Consider the following 27017-nt stretch of genomic DNA (forward strand, 5'->3'; position numbering starts at 1 on the left):
ACAAGGCAGCATAATAGTATTCAAATAGCAAAATTATAAATAAATGTACAGAATAGAGTCCAAAAGTAATCCATACATGAACAAAATAATCACTGACAAAGGCAAAGGAGAATAAAATGAGTAAAGACTGTCTTTGTTACAAATGGCACTGGGTAATTAGACAGTCATATATCTTTTAAAAATTCAAAATATAGTACTTACATCTTCAAAAATTGACTAAAATAAAATCAGCTCACTAGGTCTTATACTATAGACCTAAATATAATATGTAAACTATAAACACCCAAGAGATTAACGTAGATGGGAATATGGATAACCATTAGCACAGCAATGGATTTATAGATAAAACAAAGCACACATCACAAAACCTGAACCATGAAGCTGAACTAAACAACAAACTTCTACTCCAAAAGATGTTGTGAGGTGCATTAAGAAAACAGACCCATTCTGGAGTGTAGCTGGAGTTTTTCTTTGTCCACCTGGCTCCTGTAGCCACTCAGACCCAAGTAAATACACACAGATTTATATTACTTATAAACTGTATGGCTGTGGCAGGCTTCTTGCTATCTAGTTATTATATCTTAAATTAACCCATTTCTATTCATCTATATGTTGCCATGTGGCTTGTGGCTTACTGGTACTTTTACATCTTGCTTTTTATGGTAGCGGTGGCTAGCAGCATCTCCTGACCCGGCCTTCCTGTTCCCGGAATTCTCCTCTCTCTTTGTCCTGCCTATACTTCCTGCCTGGCTACGGGCCAATCAGCACTTTATTTATTAATGAATCAGAACAACACATTCACAGCATGCAGAGTGATATCCACAGCACTGGAGGGAAAATATTCAGGGGAGACACATCTGATAAAAGACAGTTATCTAAAACATACAAAGAATTCTTAATAATCAACAATAAGTAGGTGACTAGTCTGATGGGAAAACAGGGGAGGTCTTCAGAAGATACAGATCATGAGTGACCACACAGGAAAACTCTACACCTTGCCTGAAAATTAAAACAACAATATGGTGATTCACACTGATAAAAGTGATCAAATTACAAAATAACAAAAATATGGAGGATGATGTAGAAAAATAAAATCCTACATTCAGTAATGGTAGGAAATGAAAAATGATGAAGATGTTTAGGAAGCCAGCTTGTAAGTGGAAGAAATAAAATCTGATGGTTTGCTTACAATAGTGCCATGATCCACATTAAGTTCACATACATGAATGAGAACAGGAAACACTGGACCCCTGCTGCAGCCTGCTAAGATACCCTGCCTCAAGCCCAAAGGTTGGAGTAGAGAATTAGAAACAGCCAAGCTGGTCTGCAAAATTATGCATCTGATAAGGTTAACAGAAGGAGAAAAGTAGAGGTGAACACCCAGCTTTTGTTGATAAAAAGAAAAATGGAAGCTATAGTAGGAAAGACAAAACCTAAATAATCCTTAAGACTGTACTCTACTGATATCTCAGTTGAGAATGAAAGAGAGGAAGGGTCATATACAAAGGGTCATACAGACTGTTCTTTGTGTGCAATCAGCAGCCAACATACCTGTAGGCAGATATACTCTTATACTTCAGTGCTCTTATTATGAAGTGAGGATCTTTGTTTCTCACAATTATTTCTTATAAAATGAAGCATATACTAATATACATGCATATTAAACCAATAGCCACAATCTTATTATTTACTTAAAAGAATTCACACTGTATGAGCACACAAAAATCTGCAATGCACATTATTCCTATTGCATTAATAATTTCAGAAACATGAATATCACTAAGATATCTTTCATTTTATGAGTAGATCCATAAGCATGTAATCCAGACAAAGGAATAATATTCAGTAGTGAGCATGAATGAGCTATCAAGCCATGGAAAGACCTGGAAAAATCTCATTTGCATCTTATAAAGAGTCTGAAAAGGTTACAACTATTCTAATTTATAATCTCTACATAGTAAAAGAAACTGGGGATCTGGTGAAGACTGAGAGAAGATAAGTGAAACTCATGGTTATTTAGGCAAGCAAGATTAATCGTCATATAAAAAATGACATGCATATCATATGGAAGATGCATTTTACTTTATATCCATCTGAACCCACAGAATACACAGCAAGTCCTATAGTAAATATCAACTTTGGGTAAAAGTTATATTCCAATACAATGTTCATCAACTAAATCAACTGTAACGGTTTTGCATGGGGTGCTAGTGGTTGGGCTGGCTATAAATATATAAGGACAAGTAATATTTTAAATTCTTTCTACTGTAGGGTCATGCTGCAAACATAAACCTACTACAATGTTATTCACTGAAGTTTATTTCAGAAGATACTGCAATGACCAAGACACCATCCCATGTTTAAGGCCTCCAGTGTCTTTCTTTTACAACTATGAGCTCAGGTCTACAAGCTTCTCATGCTGAAAAACTAATATCTCTAAAAGGATACTAAAGAGAGGGGTTCAAATTCTTCATGCATAAAAATACATGTGTATAAGTACAGATTCCTTCAATATTCTTTAATATTGTTCATAACTAAGTGATGCATCAGAGGCCAACAAGATAAAAGTTGCCTCTGCAGCCCTGTGGAAAGCAAGGATGCTCAACCTCACTTTACAAACACTAAGAGCTGTGGATCATATATCCCTCCTAGACTTAGATTTTCGCAGTTTCCACCTGGACCATTTTCTTCCAAAACATCTTTGGCATTCAGTTTCTGAAAAACAAGACCTAGAAAAGAGTAGGACCCTATGCACAGGTTATCAGCTGTTGTCAACTGTGCTTTCCATACAGCAAGAACACATTACAGAGTTGTGACAAGTTTAGTGCACTTTGCAGGTGAGGTTTAGATAGAAATTGGACATCTGAATCATCATTATGTAGTGGAAAAGTACAAAGCCTCTGCCAGCAAAGGTCTCTGTTTCTTCTGGTAACTTCTGCTACCCAGGACTTGCTTTCTCAGTGTCATTCTATTCTTTCTCTTGCTCCCGCATCTGGCATCAGTCAGAAGAGCTTGATTATATCCTCTTTCATCTTTTCCATAGCAACTTTCCAGTGTGCTACTATACAAATCTTCAGCTTCTTCTTGCTTTCATCATTTTTTATATCAACCTATACATCACATCATTTGGCCAACTTATTTCTTCCTTTATACCAGTATTTTCTAATCTTTACTCTGAGTTCCACTGGAAAACTCTCACCTCCAGGATCTGGAAGCATTTGGCTCTAAAACTCTTGCAAATATTCATTAAAGACTTAAGTTCCACATGTTGACCTGTATGCTCAAGATATAGGAATGTACTCAACTTTTGTATGGTGATATATTATGTACCCTAATAAACTTGCATGAGGATCAGAGGACAGAGCGAGCCACTAGATTAGACATAGAGGTCAGACAGTGGTCTTTAATCTCAGTACTGGGAAGCACACAGGCCTTTAATCCCAGGAAGTGATATCTGGTCATAGAAAGCTGTATAAAGTGTGAGGAAACAGGAACTCACTCTCTTTAGGCTGAGGATTTCATAGAGGTTAGAATTAGTGGCTGGCTGTTCTGCTTCTCTGATCTTTTATCTTTCACCCCAATATCTGGCTCAAGGTTTTTTTTTTAAAAAAAAAAGATGAAAGATTAGAGAAGCAGAGCAAGCGACAGCTAACCTCACCTCAGTGGATCCTGTTTCCTCAGACTGAAAGTCTTCACCCAAAAGAATCTCAGCTGAACTAACTGCTTTAGTTCCTGTTTCTTCAGGCTTTATATACCTTTCTCCACCCAACTATGTCACTTCCTGGGATTAAAGGCATATGTGCTTCCCAGTACTGGGATTAAAGTTGTGTACCACTACTGCCTGGCTCTGTTTCTAGTATGGCCTTGAACTCACAGAGATCCAGACAGATCTCTGCATCCCAAGTGATAGGATTAAGGGTGTGTGCCACCAGTGTCTGACCTCTATGTCTAATCTTGTGGCTGACTCTGTCCTCCAATCCCCAGGCAAGTTTATTAGGGCATACAATATATCACCACACTTTTGTACAATCTAGAAAGTTACAGTTATCTATAGTGTGAATCCTAACAACAACAATGAAAAGTAGCTGACAGTAAATGAACATTTAAAAGTAGTGGGTTTCCTCAAAGTGAGAGCAGTCTAACTAGGTCTGGCAGGAAGAATAAAGTTCCTCATGGAATGGGGAGACAGGTGTGTAGACATTAGAGAGAAATGTATCACACAGAGCAGAAGACCTGTATTCTTGGGCTAGGAGGTGTCTTAATAAAAGTTAAGGCTGTGAAAAGATTTGCTGCTGCCAGATAACAAGGAATACCATGTATTATAAAATGAAGGTAGAGCATAGCAAAGATGTTTAAGCAAAGCAATCTATGATCAGATTAATAGTTTAGCAAGATAATTTTAACCATAGAGCTACTCCTTTACTCTGGATAAGATTACATCTGTTTAATCTATCATAAATCAAATAAAACTCACCTAACCTCCAAACATCAGAGCTTATAAACACAGCACAACATCAAATACAGGCTGTTTTCAAATCCCATAATAACATGTAGACCAGAAGCTGATGCCATTGCCCAGCATCACAAAAGGATTGTATCTCATATGACAATGCAGGAAGGAGTGAAGATCCAAACGCAAAAGCAGAGTTTCTACAGAACGAAAAACACTTTTTTTTAATCAATATTAAGTTTAAAAAATCATTAAACCCATCTATAGTAAGAGATATCTGAGTTATTAAGAATATTTGGTACTCTTCAAGAAGACTACAGTTTAGTTCCCAGTAAACACACCCTATAGCTCATAACTGCCTATATAACTTCAGGTCCAAGGTATCCAATGCCCTCTTCTGGCTTTTGTGAGTGCCTGCACACACACACACACACACACACACACACACACACTAAAGTTAAATTTAAAAAATCTATTTATGGTAAGCCAAGCACTATTTAAAAGGTAGACTAAACATCAAGTAACATAAGGGAGAAAGGTCAGTCAAGGTTATTTGAAGAGTTCCAGCAGGAAACAAAGTCTAAGCTAAGACAGTGGGTGATGTTTAAGACCAGGAAGAGGAGATGGGGAAATATCACCAGTTAAGAGACTGTGCTGCTCCGGCAGAGGACCAGGCTTCTGATGCCAGCACCCACAAGGTGGCACACAATTACCTGGAACTCAAGTTCCAGGGCAGCCTATATCCTCTTCTGGCCTCCGCAGATTTCTGCACACATGAGGTATACACCAGCTCTTCAAAGCTCATATACATATACATGCAAATAAAATAAGTGAATATATATTTAAATGTTAAATTTATATTATTTAAAAGACTAAAGAAGAGAGATGTGAGAAACATATTAAAACATAGTGATGTCAACAGCAGCTTATAAAATACAATATAATATAATAGAGAAGAAAGGGCCTAGGAAGACCATCTGACTTCAGGCCTGGTCTCTTAAGGCTAACAGAACAGGTATCCATTAAAACTGAAGTAGAAGATGATATGACAATCAGGGACAAATAAGTATAATTTTAGCTGAACTAAAATTGGGAAGCCTATGAGTGTTCACATCTAGGGAATAACTGCAAAGAGATCTGAATGCTCAGGAGAGAGCTTTGAACTCAAAATAGAGATTTGTGCATGATAGTCAGACCCAATGCACACAGCAGATAAGTAAGAAAAACAGACTAAATTACCCAGAGAACACAAGGAGATAAAAATTCAAAGTCTATGGGAAAGAGATGCAGAAAGAGTCATAAGCTAGGGCAGAATGGGCAGGAAGGCATATCCTCCAGCTCAGAACTCCTAATCTCTCTCCTGAAGCCCACCTGCTTCCACTTGTCAGGTTCATGCTTCAAGTGGGAGTGAAGTAAAGGTAAGAGCTGGGGTCCTCAGACCCGGGCTCTGCAAGCTGTTTTACACTCCGTAAGCAGTTTGCTTCTTTTTCCTTAATCTTCATTACTAAAGAGATAATGCCACCTACCAGCCTCATTGTAAAGAATGTGTGAATTAGCATTGAATAAAGAACTTGATTATTTGTACACAGGGAAGGCTATGAAAGTGTCACCAGAAACAACTGCAAGTGGATAGACTAAGAACACGTAAACAAAAGAAGGGTAGGACTGGGGCCCAACTGCAGCTGATGGTCATGGATGTGCAGTGAGTCCCACTGAGTCACAGGACAGTAGATTTCAAAAGGGAGGAGTGAGTACAGGCACTGTGGCTGGGCTCTCATGGTAGGAGGGAGGTGCTGGGTCAGCATTTTAGCCACATTTTCAGAGAGAGTCCAGTAGGAATTAGGATGGGTGAGAGGGTGAGGAATTAAAGGCATAGAGGTGAGTCTTGTGGGATAAACACTGAGGTTATGACTATAACCACATTCTCTCACAAATGCACACACACACACACACACACACACACACACACACACACCCATGCACATACAGAATGCACACACAGAAACAGGTGGTATGCATGTCAGATAAAAGCCACCAATTATTTTCCCAGGTTTAGCAAAGATTGGGCAATGAAGAAACTATGTATTACCTATATGAGTTATTCACTGTCTCATTGGAGTCAACAATTAACACATCATTACATAACATAAGCTAAATGTATGACTCCTAGAGTCAAGAATCTGTGTTTGTGTGTATCTATGTCTATGTGAGAGAGTTTGTGTGAGCCTGAGTTTGTGTGGGCATGTGTGTGCATGCATTTGTGTATATGTGTATGATTGCATGTGTGTGTGAGTGTGTGGATATGTGTTTGTATATGTTTATGTATGAGTGAGTGTGAATGTATGTGTGTGTATTTCTGTGTGTATGTGTATGTGCATGAGTGTGAATATGTGTGAGTGTGTTTATTTATGTGTGTAAGTATGTGTAAGTGTATGCTTGCATGTATATGTGTTTCTGCATGTGTATGTATGTATGCATTTGTGTATGCGTGCATACATGTGTATATATGTGTATGTATGTGTGTTAATATTATGTTAAACTTAGAAAAAAAACAGAACAAGCTTATAAGAAAAATGTTCTAATCTCAGAATACACTCACTAAAAAAAAGGGAAAAAGGAAATTTCCCACATCATCAGCTGTTCATCTGGCAATGGTACAGAGAGCAACTCATCTGTTCATAGTTTTAAGTAAGGCAGGAAAGAAGAGCAAGACTTTATGAGTATGGGCAGGCAGAGGTAGAGATGCTTGCCACCAAGTCTGAGGGCCTGAGTTTCATCACCTGAACTCACAATGGGAAGGGGAATGCTGATTCCTGCAAACTGTCCCCTGATCTCCATAGGCACACTGTGGCATGTACATGCCTATACAAATACACACAGACATAGGAAAAGACGCAGGCACACAAAGAGAAGAGTGTTGCCCCTATGTAAAGCCATATAAGGAGGTCAAGTTACTAAACACAAATCTGTGTTCCTGTCCCTTGCAAGGGGAATCTTTCTTTGTGAATCTACCTAATTCTAAGGCCAGTCATGTCCATATGGGTGATAGTCTTCTAATGAGAGAAAGATTCCAAGATCAGAGGTGTTTATGCATGTCATTTAAATGGCAGTTAAAATTGTCACAGTATTTATGAATGCTCTCATGATTTACTTTTACATAGGTCTCTTGATCTTGTTTTCCCAAAGAGTTTAAATGACTGAATATGAAACAATTAAAATGAATATTTTACAGGAAACCTTGAAATGGTAACAGTCATCATTGGTAGAATTTTATAAACCATAAGCACCTTGGTTATTAATTTCTCATCTTACCAGCCTCCAGGTAAGTTTGTAAGAAGTAAAATACAACAAATACTGCAAGACAACAGTGTTTAATTCAGCTTCAGTTACACCAAATAAAAACTAAGAGTCATGGTGCTGGCATAACTGGATATCAACATGTAGAAGGCTGCAAATAGATCCATATCTATCACCCACCGTGCAAAAAACTTAAGTTCAAGTGGATCAAGGACCTCAACATAAATCCAGCTACTCTGAACCTGCTAGAAGAGAAAGTAGGAAGTAGTCTTGACATAGGAGAATACTTCCTAAATAGAACACCAGTAGCACAACTTCCTAAATAGAACACCAGTAGCACAGACACTGAGAGAAACAATCAATCAATGGGACCTCTGGAAACTGAGAAGCTTTGGTAGAGCAAAGGATAAGGTCAACAAGGCAAAGCGACAGCCTACAGAATGGGAAAAGATCTTCACCAACCCCACATCTGACAGAGGACTGATATCCAGAATATATAAGGAACTCAAGAAATTAGACATCAAAATGCCCAACAGTCCAATTAAGAAATGGGCTATAGAACTAAACAGAGAATTCTCAACAGAGGAAACTCAAATGGCTGAAAGACATTTAAGGAATTGCTCAACATCCCTAATCATCAGGGAAATGCAAATCAAAACCACTCTGAGATACCACCTTATGCCTGTCAGAATGGCTAAGATCAAAAACACTGAAGACACCTTATGCTGGAGAGGATGTGGAGCTAGGGGAACTCTCCTCCACTGCTGGTGGGAATGCAAGCTTGTACAACCACTTTGGAAATCAATATGGTGCTTTCTTAGAAAATTGGGAATCCATCTCCCCCAAGATCCAGCTATACCACTCTTGGGCATATACCCAAGGAATGCTCAACCACACCACAAGAGCACTTGTTCAGCTATGTTCATATCAGTATTGTTTGTAATAGCCAGAACATGGAAACAATCTAGATGCCCTTCAACTGAAGAATGGATAAACAAAATGTGGTACATATACACAATGGAATACTACTCAGCAGAGAAAAACAACGACATCATGAGGTTTGCAGACAAATGGATGGATCTAGAAAAAATCATCCTGAGTGAGGTAACCCAGACTCAGAAAGACAAACATGGTAGGTACTCACTCATAGGAGGATACTAGATGTGGAACAAGGATGACTGGACTGCTACTCACATCAACAGGGAGGCTACCTGGAAAACAGGACCCCAAGAAAGACACGGGATTGCCCAATGACAGAGAAATGGAAGAGATCTACATGAACAGCCTGGACATGAGTAGGGGTAGTGAAGGGCAAGGGTCGAGGGAAAGAGAGCTTGGGGGATCGGGAGATCCCAGCTGGATCAACAACAGAGAGCGAGAACAAGGAATAGGAGACCATGGTAAATGAAGACCACATGAGAATAGGAAGAAGCAAAGTGCTAGAGAGGCCCACAGAAATCCACAAAGATACCCCCACAACAGACTGCTGGCAATGGTCGAGAGACAGCCCGAACTCTGGTGATGGGATGGCCAAACACTCTAACTGTCGTGCTAGAAACCTCATCCAACTACTGAGGGATCTGGATGCAGAGATCCATGGCTAGGCCCCGGGTGGATCTCTGGGAGTCCAATTAGCGAGAATGAGGAGGGTTTATATGAGCGAGAATTGTTGAGACCAAGGTTGGATAAAGCACAGGGACAAATAGCCAACCGAATGAAAACACATGAACTATGAACCAATGGCTGAGGGGTCACCAACTGGATCAGGCCCTCTGAATGGGTGAGACAGTTGATTGGCTTGATCTGTTTGGGAGGCATCCAGGTAGTGGCACCGGGTCCTGTGCTCATTGCATGAGTCGGCTGTTTGAAACCTGGGGCCTATGCAGGATCGCTTGGCTCGGCCTGGGAGGAGGGGACTGGACCTACCTGGACTGAGTCTACCAGGTTGATCTCAGTCCTCCGGGGAGGCTTTGCTCTGGATGAGGTGGGAATAGGGGGTAGGCTGGGGGGAAGGGGAAGGGGGTGGGAGAGGGGAGAACAAGGGAATCCATGGCTGATATGTAGAACTGAATTGTATTGCAAAATAAAAATTAAAAAATTAAAAAAAAAACTAAGAGTCACATATTTGTGATAAACAGGTCTACATCAGTCATAGAAAAGGACCACTGTCAAAACAGCAAATATAATTTTTATGGACAAAAGCATATATTCTTAATATGACCACAATGTATTTATGTAAAATTGTAAATGGGAAAGAATAAAAGATAAATATTTTACCATACAGTCACAGCTTTGGTAAGCAAAGTTTTCCATATCAATATTTGAACCTTCCCATTAGTTAGGATAGGTCAAATTCAAACACTCACAAGCTGAACTGCCATCATGTTTAAGTTATGAAGAGAGCAGCTGAAAGATTTTAAAACATGACGATCTTTGCATTCTCTGAAAAGTAATACATCGTCATAGCATAGGGATTTTATTTACTTTTTATTTATTTTGCTGAAAGTCCCTTCATATATATGTATTGCAAAACACAAAACATCACAGCTTGCTTATGTGTGCCTCAGCAAAGTCTTCAGGAAGAAAACTCAGTAGCACCTTGAAAGAGCAATCAGCAGGAGTGCCACAGGAAACCATTTTCATCAGGATTTCAAGAAACCTGCTTATCCCCCTAGGGTCAGACTTTAAAGAAATACTGAAGTGCATGCTCTGCTAACAAGGAGATAATAACCATTTGAAAGGACACAAGGAGTCAACTTCTCAAAGCCATCTACAGTTCAATTATTTATTCTGATAGCAGATACCGAAAAGGAGTTTTATTCTTCTTCAAAGAGTGTGTGTGTGTGTGTGTGTGTGTGTGTGTGTGTGTGTGTGTGTGTGTGTGTTATGAATTATGTGTACGTGCAGGTGCAGTCACACATGCATTCAGCTGGGCTGTCCAGCCAGCTAAATCCTGCCTTGGCTTCCCAGTGGCTGTGCTACCCCACTGGGGTTTTCTATGGAAACTGATAACCCTGACTCAGATCCTGCCGCTTGAACAGCAAGCACTTTACCCATTGAGCCATATCCCTGGTTTTAGGAGTTCGAAACTTTCTCTTTTTACTAAGTCAGAAGACACTTTTGGTGCTCGCCAACATCAGTCATCAGATTCCTAAGAAGAAATTTGAAGAACCCTGAAGCTCAGTGATAGCAAACTGGTGGTGTAACTGAGGTATTCATTAGCCATTGATTAGTTTTTATGATTTTATTATACTCACAGGGATAAACTGGTGTCCTAAGAAAAGTAATCCACAAAATTCTACGGGAGAACAACTCTGATCCAGGCTAAACGTCATCCTCGTCTTAATTACCAAGAGTGCTGTTTACATAGAGCCTATATCCTCTTTTGTCATATTACATTCTCTTCCAACTTTTAATTTTCCTGATTAGGGCTAAGGAAAGATTTAAAGAAACAGAATTTTTCCGTAGTATATGTCTCCCATCTTCTAAGTGGTGATACGAGTTACATATGGAAAAAAAACAAAACAAAACAAAACAACTTTAATATAGATCATTCTGGTCATTTTATTAAGTATATGAAGATTAAATTCAGGGGAACAGGAAATGGACCTGGAAAGAAGTTTCAATAGCTAAGAGCACTGGTTACTCTTCTAGAGGAACTGGGTTCAGTTCCCATCACCCACGTGGTGGCTTACTTACTGTAAAACCAGTACCAGAAAACCCAATGCCCTCTTGTGGCCTCCTTAGGCACTACACACATCACACACATTGTGTCCAGACATACATACATGCAAGTAAAATATCCATACACATAAAATAAATGTAAATATGTCTTTAAAAATTTTAGAAAGAAACACTTCTAATTGATAACCCAATTGATACTATAAAGATGAATGGTTATAGGCTCTCAAAAGAAAAGAGATAGATAATTTTTAGGTAAAAATAACACGAGTTCTTCATTCACTTTTCTAAGCAACAACAAAGACTCAAAAACGGCTTCTAGAGAACTGGCTGGAGGCACAATGTTGGCACATGTTGGAAGAAATATGTAATGATTCCCTATTTGGGCATGTATACCTTTCAGATTTCCCAATTTTAGAAAAAGGAAGAATTTCTTCTCAGCTAGCAATTCCAAATGTGCAGGTGGGAACACAGAACTACACTGATTTCAAGCCACCATTCTTAGGGATGCCAATCACAAATGTCAGCTGAACACCTACTATGTGGTAAGCACCATACTGAGTCCTTTACCTACTACTCATTTATCTCCCAAGTGTCTCATGATATTACTGTAACGCTTCTCAGCTTCTCATTAATTAATTTACAGAAATCACCAGAGGCTGAATGGTATCACATCCTCCTGGTTGTTATTCTCTGTGGCTTCTTATCTTAGACCACTTGTTTTCCAATATTTTGAGTGTCGATCTTTTAAAAGAGGATTTGTAAAGATTTCTTATTTGAATGTATGTGTATGCTTGTATGAGTGATGTCACATGTGTGATGGCGCTGGCAAAAGCCAGACGGAGCTGTCACATCCTCTGATGCTGGAGTTACAGGAGACTTTAAGCCATAAGATGTTGGCACTGGTAACCAACGTCAAGTGCTCTGGAACACAGTGAGCTGTCTTAACCACTGAGCCATCTCTCTTCAGCCCTTTGAGTGTCAATCTTAATTTCATTGCTATCTCAACGACCCCTGTGTCAGGTCTTCAAACTTTCAAAGTTTATCAGAGAACAGGAGACTCTAATATTTACTGAATTGATGGCGTGTTCCATACTTGTTTCTCCTAGCATGTTTCACTGCGATTTTCTCAGTATAATTTCTGTAATGTTGCTCATTTCATAAAATCTACACATATAATTGGAAAACAGTTTCCATTCTTTAAGAGGCTTTGCTCTAATTTCTGTAGTGGATTATTAATTCCAGGGATTTTTTTTCTTGCTTTTTTTTTTTTTTCAGTTCAAGCTCTTAAGAATAATAGGACCTAAAGGTATTTTAAGGACATTAATATTTACAAAAATGTTTCAATAAAATACAAATACTCTACTACTCAGTAAGCTCAACCCAAAATTAGTATTCAACTCTGGTGATAATTTAGCACTAAAGTAAAATTATAAAAGATGACAAGCAAAGTAAAACAGCCTTGCTCTAATCAAGTGCCTTCATTTCAATCTGCAGTTGGCCCTTGCCGAGAGGTACTGAGGCTCAAATTTTGCTACAACGGGGCTAGAGAGATGGCCTCACAGTTAAGAACACGTGCTCCTCTAGCGCAGGATTTAAGTTTGTAGTTCCTAGCACCTACATCAGGTGGCTCACAATCACCAGGTCTAAGGGATCCAGTGCCGCCTTCTGGCCACCATGAGCATATATAATCTCATACATATACTCATGCACACATCAGTACACATCCACATAGTTAAAAAAAAATAAATCTTTGTTTTAAAGTTACTACAATAATGAGAGAACTCCCAACTCCACCCTCATAAATTATAAAAGATAATCAATGTAGTTAAGGCTCTGAAATATTAGCACCACACATTTCCACCCACCCCAACATCTAGGACTCTGACTCTACTTCAAGAGCATGTCTGGCTTAGAATGGCATAAAACAGGCTGCCTGCATTCCTTCTTGGAAAAGGCTTTTGGGAGAATCTTGAAACTTCAGAGACCATCTTTTCCCCTGTGAAGGGCATATATCAGTCATAATTCCAGGAAGCAAATCATAACAATCTCAAATCAAGATAAAGAGATGAGGCCTTCGACCTGAGCAGGCGGAATGGTGAGCCTATTGTTTTCAATTTGCTGAATTTATTCCCTGAGTAAAGTGCCTGGCAACAGCAAAACCAACAAGTCCAGGGGAGAAAGACAACAATGGGGACTGGAGTGACACAGGAAACCCAGGCTGTGCTAATGTGCTGCCCCTGGAAAATGACCCCGACCAACCCTGGGGTCAACTGTTGGGCCCTTCTGGCAGTCCAACCTCGAGGAGCTTGGTTGTTGTTTGTGTTTTATTAGTAACTTACAAAAAAACCACTTATTTAATTTATTCTTTGAAATTTCCATACATTTACACAATGTAGTTTGATGATATCTATCACGACCTCCTTCCAACTCCCCCTAGTGTTCCATATGCCCTTTTCATCACAACTTCGTATTCTTCTCCCTTTTGTTATGAAGATTCCTGAGTCCATTTTTTTTTTCTTTTCTCAGTCCAATTAGCGTCGCCCATATGCACACAGGTGTGGGGCCATACACTGGTGTGTGGGCAACTTACCACAGCTATGTCCCCAGAGGAAATTGACTCTATAGACCTCTTTAAGAGGCTTTTGGGCAGTGTCTGAATACTACGACCTAACCAGGAACATGCAACAGGTGACAGAACTAAGTTGTAACAAAGAGTTGTTTTCCTGATGTGTGTGCCAGCGACAAGGAGGTACGCAGCGGTGATCAGAAATCAAGTGGGGAAGAGAAGGGGAAGCAGGGGGAGGTTCATAAGGAGAAGATTTTCATCTGTGAAGGATGAAAAGAAAGGAAGGATGCAGTTTGCACGGGCTGATACCTCCTGCTCAGGAGTTTGGTGGTTTTACATGAGCCTGGCTCTGCTTGGTACAGGTTCCTTAGCTCCTGGGACCTCCTTGTCCTCATCTGCAAAATGGGCTTCAACAGCTACACTTTGTGTCTCTTTCATGTTTCCCTAGTCATAATGAATTCAACTTTCCCAGAGAGATAGCTGAGCCCAGAGACCATGATAAAAGACTAGAATGCTCTAGAATTAAATTTTAAACTGAATTTAGATACATAAATAGTATCCCAATGAGGTGAAAAGCTCTCACAGAAAAGAAAACCAAAACCCATGAATAATGGAAACAGGATAGAACAGTTAAGCAGTTACAGAGTGGGGACTCTGTCGGAGGCTGCATAAAGAACTAGGCAGCAACAAGCCAGAGTCCAGATTTTACACCTGACCGTGAGGCGGACCAAGTTCAAGATAAACAAGAAGGGAGGCCAGGCTTCTGGAGATGGCAGTTGTGATGGGACATAATCAAATGATTGTGACATGCTTGGCTGTTTGCTAATGTTAATACGACACTGTAAAGATGCCAAGGAGATGACAGTGTGCGGTTCTCAATGTCAGCTGCACCCTGCGCAGATGGCAAGTGAGGAAGTAGGTGCGTGGGTGCCTCAGGCTAGGCTAACAACCACTTGAGGAGCCCTGTTTCTCTTACAGGGTCATTTCACATTAATCCAGCATTTTCATTGACTTTACACCACAGATGAACTGAAAAACACTTTTTCTCTGAACCCCTTTCAGGCTCATCCAGAAGGAATGCTTGGCCCTGCTTCCCATCCTTGCCCAAGTGTAGTCTTGACTCAGAATGACTAGCTCAAAAAACCCAAACTAGTATAGATGTGAGATCATGTACCACACAATCACCCAGGGAAGAAAGCCAAAGCCATACAAGTAGATAAGGAGATGAAGATCCAGGGGAAAGACTGGAAGCATGAGAGCAGAACTTTTAAGGACTCTGGCCATGTTGCCTGGAGGGGCCAGGACTAGAGCAGAGGTAGTCAACATAGAGTACAAGCATGCTTGACAAGGACACACAACGGTGTTAGTACACTCACTACCAGAAAATAAAGAGTTAAAAATAACATTACAGATTGCCTTTCTTTTGCCCACATGCACATGTACACATGCATATATCCATACGCATATAGAGGTTACAGGTTCTTGTTGGGTGGCTTCTTCATTCCTCTCCCCTTTTCTTTTGTTGAAACAGGAAGGGTCTCTCACTGAACCTGGATATTACTGATTCAGAAAATCCGTGAGATTCTCCTGTCTCTGTGTCTCAGCATTGTAATTACATGTGCACCCCACAGGCCCAGAACTTGGGGATCCAGACTCAGGACACCACGCTTGCACATTCCCCACTTTACCCAATAAGCCACCTCCTAACTCCCACAGATGAAGTTACTAATTTAAAATGTACCTCTAGTTTTGTTGGCTACAATAAAATTAAACTAGTGTTAGGTTTTTATTCTTACTCACTGCAATGACACAGTAACAAAGATCGAATTTTGCTTATTGAGGAAAATCAGGAAGTGCTGATGAGTAAATTCAGAAGCAAAGTATGTCCTTGGTTGTTACCACCGTTTATTTAACATAGTCTCTGGAGAATTCTCCAACACAGACAAGTTGATGGGGCTGGGTTAGGAGCAGTCAGCCAGCACAAACTGGACTCCATGCTTTCTTGTTTTGTTTTTAAGAAAGAGAACGTACATGAAGGGTAGCAAGGGAGGTCGGGAGAAGCTGGGAAGAGTTAAGGGGAGGGAAAGGAATATGATGTAAATGTACGAAATTTTCAGAAAATAAACAATAGCATTTAAAAAGGGAAAACAAAAGCTATTAGAGACAGGAGAACTGTGAGAGAACTACCTCTAATTCTAAATGAATGTTCAGAAAAGTATGTAAATGTTCACTAAACACAAATTCTACCTCGATACAGCTCCCTTTAGAATGAGGGAAAGGTCAAAGGTGCTTGGTTGACAGGGCAGGGGTTTCATTGTGAGTATCAACTCTGACTCAACTACAAAAATGCATTTTTAAGACAAAATAGAAGATTCTAGTCATGGTTCGAGTATTCATGCAAATTAGAAGTTGTTTTTAACTTAGGATAACAGCAAGATGCTTCTATTTTATTCAAGTCCATATTTCCATTAAATATTTTTAGATTTATTTATTTGATGTATATGGATGTTTTGACTGTACATATGTGTCATGTTATGCCTGACGCCCACAGATGTCAGAAGAGGGATTCCATGGAATTGGAATTATAGAAGGTTGTGAGTGGCCATGTGGGTACTGGGAATAGAACCTGGGTCATCTGGGAGAGCAGCAAGTCCTCTTAATGGTGAACCATCACATATATTCCACATTTTAAAGAGATACCTCTTTTAGCATATTTATGTAAATGCAGTTTCTTCCCTACATTCAGAATAAAAGATGGATATATTAAATGTTGCAATGTTTGGGTAACTATAGCATGTATATGATGAACATTTGACAATTAAATAAAAAATTGGCATACATAACTATTTCTTAGCATGTTTGAAAATGTCTAAAAACAAAAATAATAATGGTGTCTACTGAGCACTTTCCACAAGCCTGTAGTGCTTTAAACATTCCCACACTTCCTTCTATTGATGAAGATGAGAATTAAAATCAATTATAATTCTCATTTTACCCATTAAAACCCAGGACACTATCAGCTTAAAAAATGTATCCTTCAAGTCAAGTGTCCAGTGGAGACAGCATGCTGGTTCACTGCCCTTGTAATTATTAACCACTCAGAACCCTACTCTAATCACTCTTCGGGTAGAATGACTTTCTTATCATCTGCCTGCATTTCTGTCTTGTTTTGGTTACCAAATCAATACATACAGAGATGTTTCTTCATTCATATATTTTTGTTTCAACATTTACATACCAAGGAAAGACACCACACTAACTGCATCTTCCAAACAACAGCTACAGAGATCAATTTGAAGAAACGAGAGGTATAAGCTAATCTAGTGTGTTATTTAAAATAATAAGAATCTATTTAGAGGACTATACTTCTTGACACTTTTGTCAGGAAATCAATCAAATCATGATAAAAGCTGCTGGCACTACTGCTTCCTTGGAGTTTAATGTGCACACACTCCATTCTGCTCTGCCATCAGCCTTCTTTTATATGACTGGTAACAAAGAGGTAGACCAGTACCTTGGCCAGCCTCATGCTCATTAAGTCACATTATGTCACATTAAGTTGTACTATTTCTTCTTCTCTTCTCTTTTTTTTGGGGGGGGGGGAGATGGGAGGTAGGGTATAGGTGTGGAGACAAGGCTGGAGATATGACTGTTCTTCCAGAAGACAAAGTTTTGTTCCCAGCATCCATGTACGATAGCTCACAATGCCCTGTCACTCCAGTTCCATAGCTTCCAAGGTTGCCTGCACCACAACGGTGCACATGTGTATGTATGTGTGTGTGTGTGGTGGGGGGGGCGGCACACATACAGACAAATGAAAATAAAACAAATCTTTTCTTTAAAGGTGTTGTATAGATATGGCTAATTGTCTTTTTTATTTTATAATTTAGTTTAATTTTACATATCAGCCACCCCCACCCTCCCACTCACCCCCCACCCCTGCCTTCCCCCTAGCCCACCCCACATTCCCATCTCCTCCAGGGCAAAGACATCCCCAGGGCTAATTGTTTTTAAGTGAAGAAAAAAGAAAAGATAAATATGGGCTTTTAATTTTTTTTTACTTGGGGAAAATGATAAATTTCTAGATAGAGCAAGACATGATGTCCAGGACCATTCAGTTGGAATATACTCATCTTGGCAAAAGTGTGAGGAGATCTAACAGGCAGTTGCTTATAGAGGGACTATCAATGTGGGTGTGGTGTTAACTACAGAGTTTGGGAGCCTGACACAGAAAGATCCGCCAGTGCTAAATGCAAGGACCTGCCTCGATAAACAAACAAACAAAACAAACAGGAAGCAGGAAACATTCCAAGAATACATTAAATGTTATTCCTTCTTTGTGGACATGTAAACATGACAGTAAAATCAAAGCCATTTCACATTAAACTCAAAGCACAAGTGAATTTTAATTTTAATTCACTGTTCTATTTTTCCCACACATAGAGACTAATAGCAATTTGTCCATTCACCAGGAAACAGCATTATAGAAAAAATTTCTGCACTCAAATTACAAAAATTAGATAAGGCTTTGTTCTTTTTCACATTAAAAACTCATTATATTTCTCCTTTTTCTTCTATGACAATTTAAAAGTAAAGATAATTATACCTCATATTTGTTTCATATCACAGCTATGACAAATTATTATGAACTTGGTGAACTGCCCCATAAGAACTTGACCCATATCTCACAGTTCTGTGGATCTGACATGAATCTTGTATTTAAGCCCAAATCACAGCAACCTTGGAATTGTGTTTCCTTTCGGACAGTACAAGAGAAACACTTGTTCCTTTCGTGCTGTGTTTCTTGGCTGAGTTCAGCTCTGCAGGTTGTAGGGCCATCTGCATTTCTTACATATTGAGGTCCACTCCCAGCTTCTTGGATCCCTGTGCTCCCTACCTCATGGTCCTTTCTTCATCACTCAAGGCAGGTGTAATGGGTGGAGTTCTTGCTAATCTTGCTAATCCCTCTTTTGTCCTACTATTGTCTTGTGACCATAACCAGAAAAATATCTGTGCTTTGAAGGACTGCTGAACATAAACCTGTGAGCCACGCAATAACACAGCACAGTCTCCTTGCTCACAGAATTTCCTTTGCCATGGAAATTAAGATAACAGTGAGTTCTGAGGATTAGAGGGCAGATATCTTTAAGAAGTTATAGTTCAGCACAATGTATCATTTAATAGTGTAACAAACCAGGATTTAAACTAAACATGAGAAGTACATAAATTGTGGACACTGCTCTCTTGGTGATAATGATTTAGGAAGAAATGGTTTAATTGTTGACTGATGCTCTTATAAAGGGTACACTGAAAACTGCAGAAATGCTAGACCTTGCTGTCCTCTAACTTCTAGGTATGAGTTTTCTGACATTCTTGACTTGGCATCATTCATTAAGAATTTGGGGGACTGTAGTGATGGCTCAATACTTAAGAGCATTGGCTGCTATTGTAGAAGACAGGGGTTCAGTTCCCAGCACTCATGTCAGGCATCTTACAGCTCCAGCAGATTTGATCTGATCCCTCTTCTGGCCTCCACAGGCACCTGCAACCACACACACACACACACACACACACACACACACACACACACACACACACACAAACAAGCAAATCAAATAAATAAATAAATATTTGAAGAAAGAATTTGGAAATAAGAACACATAAAAAGGCAATAGGTGGTGATTCAATTTCAATCAATGAACTTTATCCAAGATCAATTACCCTCTAAGATTTTTTTGAACTATTTGGAAGATATTTCACTGGAGCCAATGTCCAAATATCCCCAGCATATTTACAAAACAAAACACAAATATGTTTGAAAATATTATCTTCTATGAAAAAGACAATAGCAAAAAATTAAATTAGGTGTTTGGTCGTACATCAACCTTACCAGGCCAGCAGTAACCTAAAATTCCATTTTTCTGCTACTTAATTAACTGAAGCTACTTTGAGGCAGAAAGGGAGCCAGGCCAAACTATATTCAGTGAAGTACTGTGCTTTTTTCCTTTAATTTCTTAATTTTTTAAATTGATTTTTAAAAATTCTTGTGATCCATACCACAGCAATAGCAACTTGGACTTGGCAAACTCATAGATAAAAACAAAGGTACTTTATGAGGATTTAGAAGGTGACAAGACTGCATGAATGGCCTCCTGTTACAGAAACCCAGCACTACAAATATTAATTTGAGTGACAGAAGGAGAGGAGGAGGAGCAATAACTTAACCTATCCCATTGATGGAGGTCAGGCATTCAATGGGCCTTTACAAGCTCCTTTAAAAGGATCATTCAATTTTTGATGAGATGTTAAAAATCAACAAGTACTCTCAGTAGCCATGACAGAGATCTAGGAAAAAAATAAACTAAATGATGAGAATTGAACCTTAGTTTGTGTACCTTAAGCACACATTCTAATACCAAGCTGCATCCCCAGTCTCCAGGCCCTCAAGACACACCAGCATTACTGTACATGGAATGGAATCTGGCTTATTGCCAGATTATGACATGAGATTTCTAAAAACAATTAAAAAGCAGAGAAGGAGGGAGGGAAGAAAAACATAGTGTGTAATTGAAAGACCCCCAGCCTCCCCGCCTAACATAGCTTAGCTCAGCTGCTTATGAATAAAGCCTGAGAGGTACTGAGGAGTTCAGTTAACGGACATGGGATAAACAGAACATTTGTACTTAGCCACCAGGCCCCAGAGCAAGGAACTAAAAGGTCAGAAAAACACCCTGTACCCTAGACAGAAGCTAGGCGTGGGCGAGCTCGGGGAGAAACCACGAGCTGACCTGGGTTCGAACCTGGCCTCATATGAATCATCCAATCAGAACTGGCCTCATTTGCATCATCCAATCAAGACTCTGTAACCAGGCTTCTTGTTTCTGTACCCGTGCCCGACCCTATAAAAACCCTCTGCTCCAGCCCGTGGGGGCGCCAGTCCCTTGAGCTTCTCGAGAGTCTGTGTCGCCCCGGGTACCCGTGTTCCTGAATAAAGCCTCTTGCTGTTTGCATCTGATTCGTGGTCTCGGTGTCTTCCTTGGAGGCGAGGGTCTCTCCTGAGGGAAGACTGCCTTCGGGGGTCTTTCATTTGGTGCGTTGGCCGGGAATTGAGACCCCCTGCCTCAGGACCACCGACCCACTGTCAGGAGGTAAGTTGGCCGGCCACTGTTTGTCTTGTCTCAGTCCGTCTATTTGTTTTCTGTTTTCGTTGGGCGCCCTAAGTCAGGTCTGAGTCGGTGGGGGCTGAAGGAGCTGACGAGCTCGGACTTCGCCCACCGCGACCCTGGAAGACGTTCCACGGGTCACTGAAGTCCCCTCTGGGGCACGGTTTTTCGGGGCCACTCCTGTATCAGAGGGATACGTGGTGCTGGTAGGGGACGGAGATCGAGGTTCCTCCGCTTCCCCGTCTGAATTTCTGGTAGGGGACGGAGATTGAGGTTCCTCCGCTTCCCCGTCTGAATTTCTGCTTTCGGTTTTACGCCGAAGCCGCGCAGCGCAAATTTCTGTCGTCTGTGTTGTCTTTTTGTTTATCGTTACTTGTCTAACACTCCTTTATCTAGAGACCACCATGGGACAGACCATCACCACCCCATTAAGCCTAACCACGGACCACTGGTCCGATGTTAAGGCCCGAGGAAACAATGAAGGTGTCATTGTTAAAAAGAAAAAAATGGATCACCCTCTGCGAGGCCGAATGGGTCATGATGAATGTTGGCTGGCCGCGAGAGGGATCCTTTAACCTCTCTCTTATTTCACAGGTGGAGGGCAAGGTTTTTGCCCCTAGTCCTAACGGACACCCCGACTAGGCCCCATATATTGCCATCTGGAGATCTCTGGTCGAAAATCCATTTTCATGGGTCAAGCCTTTCCTTCCACAGCCCCCTCCAGTCTCTGGGCCCTCCGCACCCCTCAACCCAGACTCTTCCCTCTACCCTGTGCTCCCTCACAAGGAGACCCCCAAGCCCCCTGTCCTTCCCCCGGACCCTAACTCCCCTCTCATAGATCTCCTGGTAGAGGAGCCCCCTCCTTATCAGGCTGGACCCACTCGGCGACCCGGCGGAGCGACAGCGGCTCCCGCCGCCGCAGGGGTGGCTCCCGCAGCCGCAGGGGTGGCTCCCGCCATCCGGCCGTTGGCAGATGCTAAGGTTTCTCCAACCAGCAGGACCTCAGATGAAGACAAGGAAGATGAGGTGTCATCCCCCATTGCCGGCCGCCTCCGCGGCCACCGGGAGGGACCCCCTACTGAGTCCCAAGCTTTCCCACTCAGAGAAGGGCTGAACCAACAACTACAATACTGGCCCTTCTCTGCTTCAGACCTTTATAACTGGAAACAACATAACCCCCCTTTTTCCAGGGACCCCGTTGCTTTAACTAACCTAATTGAATCCATCCTAGTGACTCACAGGCCAACTTGGGACGATTGTCAGCAGCTCCTGCAGACCCTCTTAACAGTAGAGGAAAAGCAGAGAGTTTTCCTGGAGGCCCGGAAACAGGTTCCGGGCGATGACGGGAGGCCATCCCAACTCCCGAATGTCATCGATGCGGCTTTTCCCTTGACTCGCCCTAACTGGAACTTCAATACGCCTGAAGGTAGGGAGCATCTACGCCTCTATCGCCAGTTGCTCTTAGCGGGTCTCCGAGCGGCCGCTAGAAGGCCTACTAATTTGGCTCAGGTTAGAAATGTAATACAGGGAAAGGAAGAGACACCCGCTGCATTTCTAGAAAGATTGAAGGAAGCTTATAGGATGTATACTCCGTATGATCCGGAAGACCCAGGTCAGGCTCCAGGTATTATCCTATCATTTATCTATCAGTCTAGCTCAGATATCAGAACTAAATTGCAGCGGTTGGAGGGTCTACAGGCGTTAGGGTTGCCAGACCTAATGAAGGAAGCAGAGAAAGTATTTAATAAGAGAGAAACTCCTGAAGAGCGAGAGGAAAAGAGATGGCAGAAACAAGAGGAAAGGGATAGGAAACAGCATAGAGAGATAAAGAGAGTTTTGGCCGCCGTTGTATCCCAGGGACAGCGGAGAGAGGGAGATAGGCCGGGAGGACGAAGGAGGCCACCCCTAGATAAAGATCAATGTGCTTACTGCAAGGAGAAGGGACACTGGGCCCAGGAATGTCCCAAGAAGCCACAAGGACCCCGCCGGCCCAAGCCCAAGACTGCGGACCTCCTTAGTCTGGAGGACTAGGGGGGTCGAGGCCAGGAGCCCCCCCCTGAGCCTAGGATAACCCTCAAGATCGGGGGGCAGCCCGTGACCTTCCTGGTTGATACTGGTGCTGAACATTCAGTCCTAACCCATGCCGGAGTGCCCCTTAGCCGGCATTCTGCACTGGTACAAGGGGCAACTGGAAACAGGAGATATTACTGGACTACCGAGAGAAAGGTTCAACTGGCTTCAGGGCAAGTAACCCATTCTTTTCTGCACATACCTGAATGCCCCCATCCGCTGTTAGGACGGGATCTATTAACCAAGCTAAAAGCACAAATCTATTTTGATGAAGAGGGACCAAGGGTCACGGGTCCTAGAGGGGGCCCTCTACAAATCCTGGCCCTCAATCTAGAAGAAGAATACCGTTTGTTTGAGTCAGAACCCTCGAAAAAGGCCCCTGTGGAATTACAGAACTGGTTAGAAGAGTTTCCTCAAGCCTGGGCAGAGACGGGGGGTCTGGGGTTGGCACACGATCAGCCACCGCTGATGATCTCATTAAAGGCCTCCGCGACTCCCGTCTCAATTAGACAATACCCAATGTCACGGGAAGCCCATGAGGGAATTAAACCCCATATCCGGAGGCTCCTGGACCAAGGGGTACTAAAGCCCTGTCAGTCCCCATGGAATACCCCTCTCTTGCCCGTAAAGAAACCGGGGACAGGGGACTACAGGCCAGTCCAGGATTTGAGAGAGGTCAATAAGCGGGTGGAGGACATACACCCCACGGTGCCCAACCCTTACAACCTCCTGAGTACCCTCCCACCGACGCACGTCTGGTACACGGTATTAGACCTGAAAGATGCCTTCTTCTGCTTGAGACTGCACCCTAAAAGCCAACTACTGTTTGCCTTTGAATGGAGAGACCCGGAACAGGGACTCTCGGGACAGCTGACCTGGACACGGCTCCCTCAAGGCTTCAAAAATAGCCCAACCCTCTTTCATGAGGCCCTGCATGCAGATCTGACCGGGTTCCGGGTCGAGCATCCAACCCTGACCGTGCTCCAGTACGTAGACGACTTACTTCTGGCCGCCAGGAGTCGGGCCGAGTGCCTAGAGGGCACTCGGGCTTTACTGGCCAGGCTTGGACAGAAGGGCTACAGGGCCTCGGCCAGAAAGGCACAAATTTGCCGAGACAAGGTCACTTACCTGGGCTATACCCTGACTGGGGGACAGAGATGGCTGACGGAGGCCAGGAAAGAGACAATACTCTCTATTCCCCCTCCTCGCAGCCCCCGCCAGGTTCGGGAACTCCTGGGTACGGCTGGATACTGTCGCTTATGGATCCCCGGGTTCGCTGAATTGGCCGCCCCCCTATATCCCCTCACAAAACCAGGGGTAATGTTCCAATGGGGAGAGAAGCAGCAGGAAGCATTCCAACAGATCAAGAAGGCCTTACTTGAGGCCCCGGCTCTGGGTCTGCCAGATCTTACCAAACCCTTTGAACTGTTTATAGATGAGAACTCGGGCTTTGCTAAAGGGGTGCTGGTGCAAAGACTGGGACCCTGGAGGAGACCTGTGGCATACTTGTCCAAGAAATTGGACCCTGTGGCCATAGGATGGCCTCCCTGCCTCCGCATGGTGGCAGCCATTGCAGTTCTACTCAAGGATGCCGGGAAACTGACCCTGGGTCAGCCCCTGACTGTACTGGCCTCCCATGCCGTGGAGGCCTTGGTCCGACAACCACCAGACAGATGGCTCTCCAACGCCCGAATGACTTACTACCAGGCCTTACTCTTGGACTCAGACCGGGTCACGTTCGGACCCGTTGTCTCCCTTAACCCTGCCACCTTGCTGCCGCTGCCTAGCCCATCCATAGAGCATGATTGCCTTCAGATTTTAGCCGAGGCGCATGGCACTCGCCCTGACCTAACAGATCAGCCGCTCAAGAACCCAGATGTCGTCTGGTACACAGATGGGAGCAGCTACCTGGACGGAGGAGAACGCAGGGCCGGGGCAGCTGTTACCACCGAGTCCGAAGTGGTATGGGCCTCGGCCCTCCCGCCTGGGACTTCGGCTCAGCGGGCGGAACTGATCGCCCTCACCCAGGCCCTTCGGATGGCAGAAGGTAAGAAACTCATCATGTATACAGATAGCAGATACGCCTTCGCCACTGCACATGTCCATGGTGAAATTTACCGACGGAGGGGCCTGCTCACATCCGCAGGTAAAGAGATCAAGAACAAAAAGGAAATCCTGGACCTCCTGCGGGCCCTGTTTCTCCCGCTCCAGCTCAGCATTGTCCACTGCCCGGGGCACCAAAAAGACAACTCCAAGATAGCCAAGGGGAACCGGCTGGCGGATTTGACTGCCCGGACAGTGGCATCCCAGCCGATAGGGAATAGCCAGTTAATGGCTATACAGGACACTCCAGAGCCTCCTCCACCCGGGAGAGAGCCCATGCCCTACAGCCCCGAAGACCATGAGCTAGCAAAGAAAATGGGGGCGGACTGGGACCCACAGAGACAAGCCTACCTACTGGGGAACCGGATAGTGATGCCCACCTCTCACACCCACCATATGTTACAATTCCTCCATGCCCTAACTCATCTAAGTGAGACAAAAATAAAGGCCCTGATAGACAGAGAAAACACCGGGACAATTCTGCTAAACCAGAATCGGGTGCTCCGACGGGTGGCCTCTACCTGCCCCGCATGTGCCCAGGTCAATGCAGGTAAAGCACATCTAGCCAAAGGAGCCCGTTTGAGGGGCCACCGTCCCGGTGTGCATTGGGAGATAGACTTTACAGAAGTAAAACCCGGACTCTATGGATACCGGTACCTCCTGGTCTTTGTGGACACCTTTTCAGGATGGATTGAGGCATTTCCAACCAAGAATGAGACGGCTAATATAGTCACAAAGAAACTGTTGGAGGAAATCTTCCCAAGGTATGGGATGCCTCAGATATTGGGGTCAGACAATGGGCCTGCCTTCGTCTCCCAGGTAAGTCAGAAGGTGGCCAAACTGTTGGGGATGGACTGGAGACTCCATTGCGCATACCGCCCCCAGAGTTCAGGACAGGTAGAGCGAGCTAATAGGACAATCAAGGAGACTTTAACCAAATTAACGCTTGCAACTGGCACTAGAGATTGGGTGCTCCTACTCCCCTTGGCTCTTTACCGAGCCCGGAATACTCCTGGGCCGCACGGCCTAACCCCTTTCGAAATTCTATATGGGGCCCCACCTCCAGTCGTGAAATTTCTCCATCCTGATATCTCATCTTTTGCCACCAGCCCCACTTTGGAGGCACATCTACAGGCCCTCCAGCTGGTGCAGAAGGAGATTTGGAAACCCTTGGCTAAAGCCTACCGAGAGCAGCTGGACAAGCCGGTGGTCCCCCACCCTTTCCAGATTGGGGACTCCGTTTGGGTTCGGCGCCACCAGACTACAAATCTAGAGCCACGGTGGAAGGGGCCCTACACTGTCTTGCTGACCACCCCCACTGCACTCAAGGTCGACGGGATTGCTGCATGGATCCACACCTCTCATGTGAAGGCTGCCGGGGAGAACGACCCAGCAGGATCCAGAGAATCAACATGGACAGTGTACCGCTCACAGAACCCCCTAAAAATAAGGTTGGCCCGCGGCTCCCCCTCCTCCTTCCCCTCCTTTTGAGCTCAGTCTATCCCCAGGGGACTAGGGCGGCAGAGAGCCCGCACCTAGTCAAGAAACTCACTTGGCAGGTCATCTCACAAACTGGGGAGACGGCCTGGCAGACGACCGCCCTCCATACCCCCTTTACATGGTGGCCCCCCCTAACTCCTGATTTCTGTCAGTTGGCATTGAATTTGGGATTTTGGGGGGTTGA

The 27017-nt window shown here is 43.1% G+C and overlaps 2 protein-coding genes across 4 annotated transcripts in view; one reads left to right on the plus strand and one right to left on the minus strand.

Moving 5' to 3' along the window:
* The window catches only part of Ctnna2 (catenin alpha 2), a 1136313-nt gene that overhangs the window by 1028500 nt on the left and 80796 nt on the right, over positions 1-27017 (minus strand). The window lies entirely within an intron of this gene.
* On the plus strand, positions 14805-26782 carry LOC131906433 (uncharacterized; the record flags this gene model as incomplete). The annotated part of the gene is given in 3 exon segments (XM_059257076.1): positions 14805-14916; positions 22167-25626; positions 25717-26782. Coding segments are annotated over 3 exon segments (4638 nt in total), but the record flags the coding sequence as incomplete, so codon positions are not given.

This window comes from Peromyscus eremicus, chromosome 3 (assembly GCF_949786415.1).
Source record: "Peromyscus eremicus chromosome 3, PerEre_H2_v1, whole genome shotgun sequence".
In the NCBI taxonomy this organism is placed as follows: Eukaryota; Metazoa; Chordata; class Mammalia; order Rodentia; family Cricetidae; genus Peromyscus; species Peromyscus eremicus.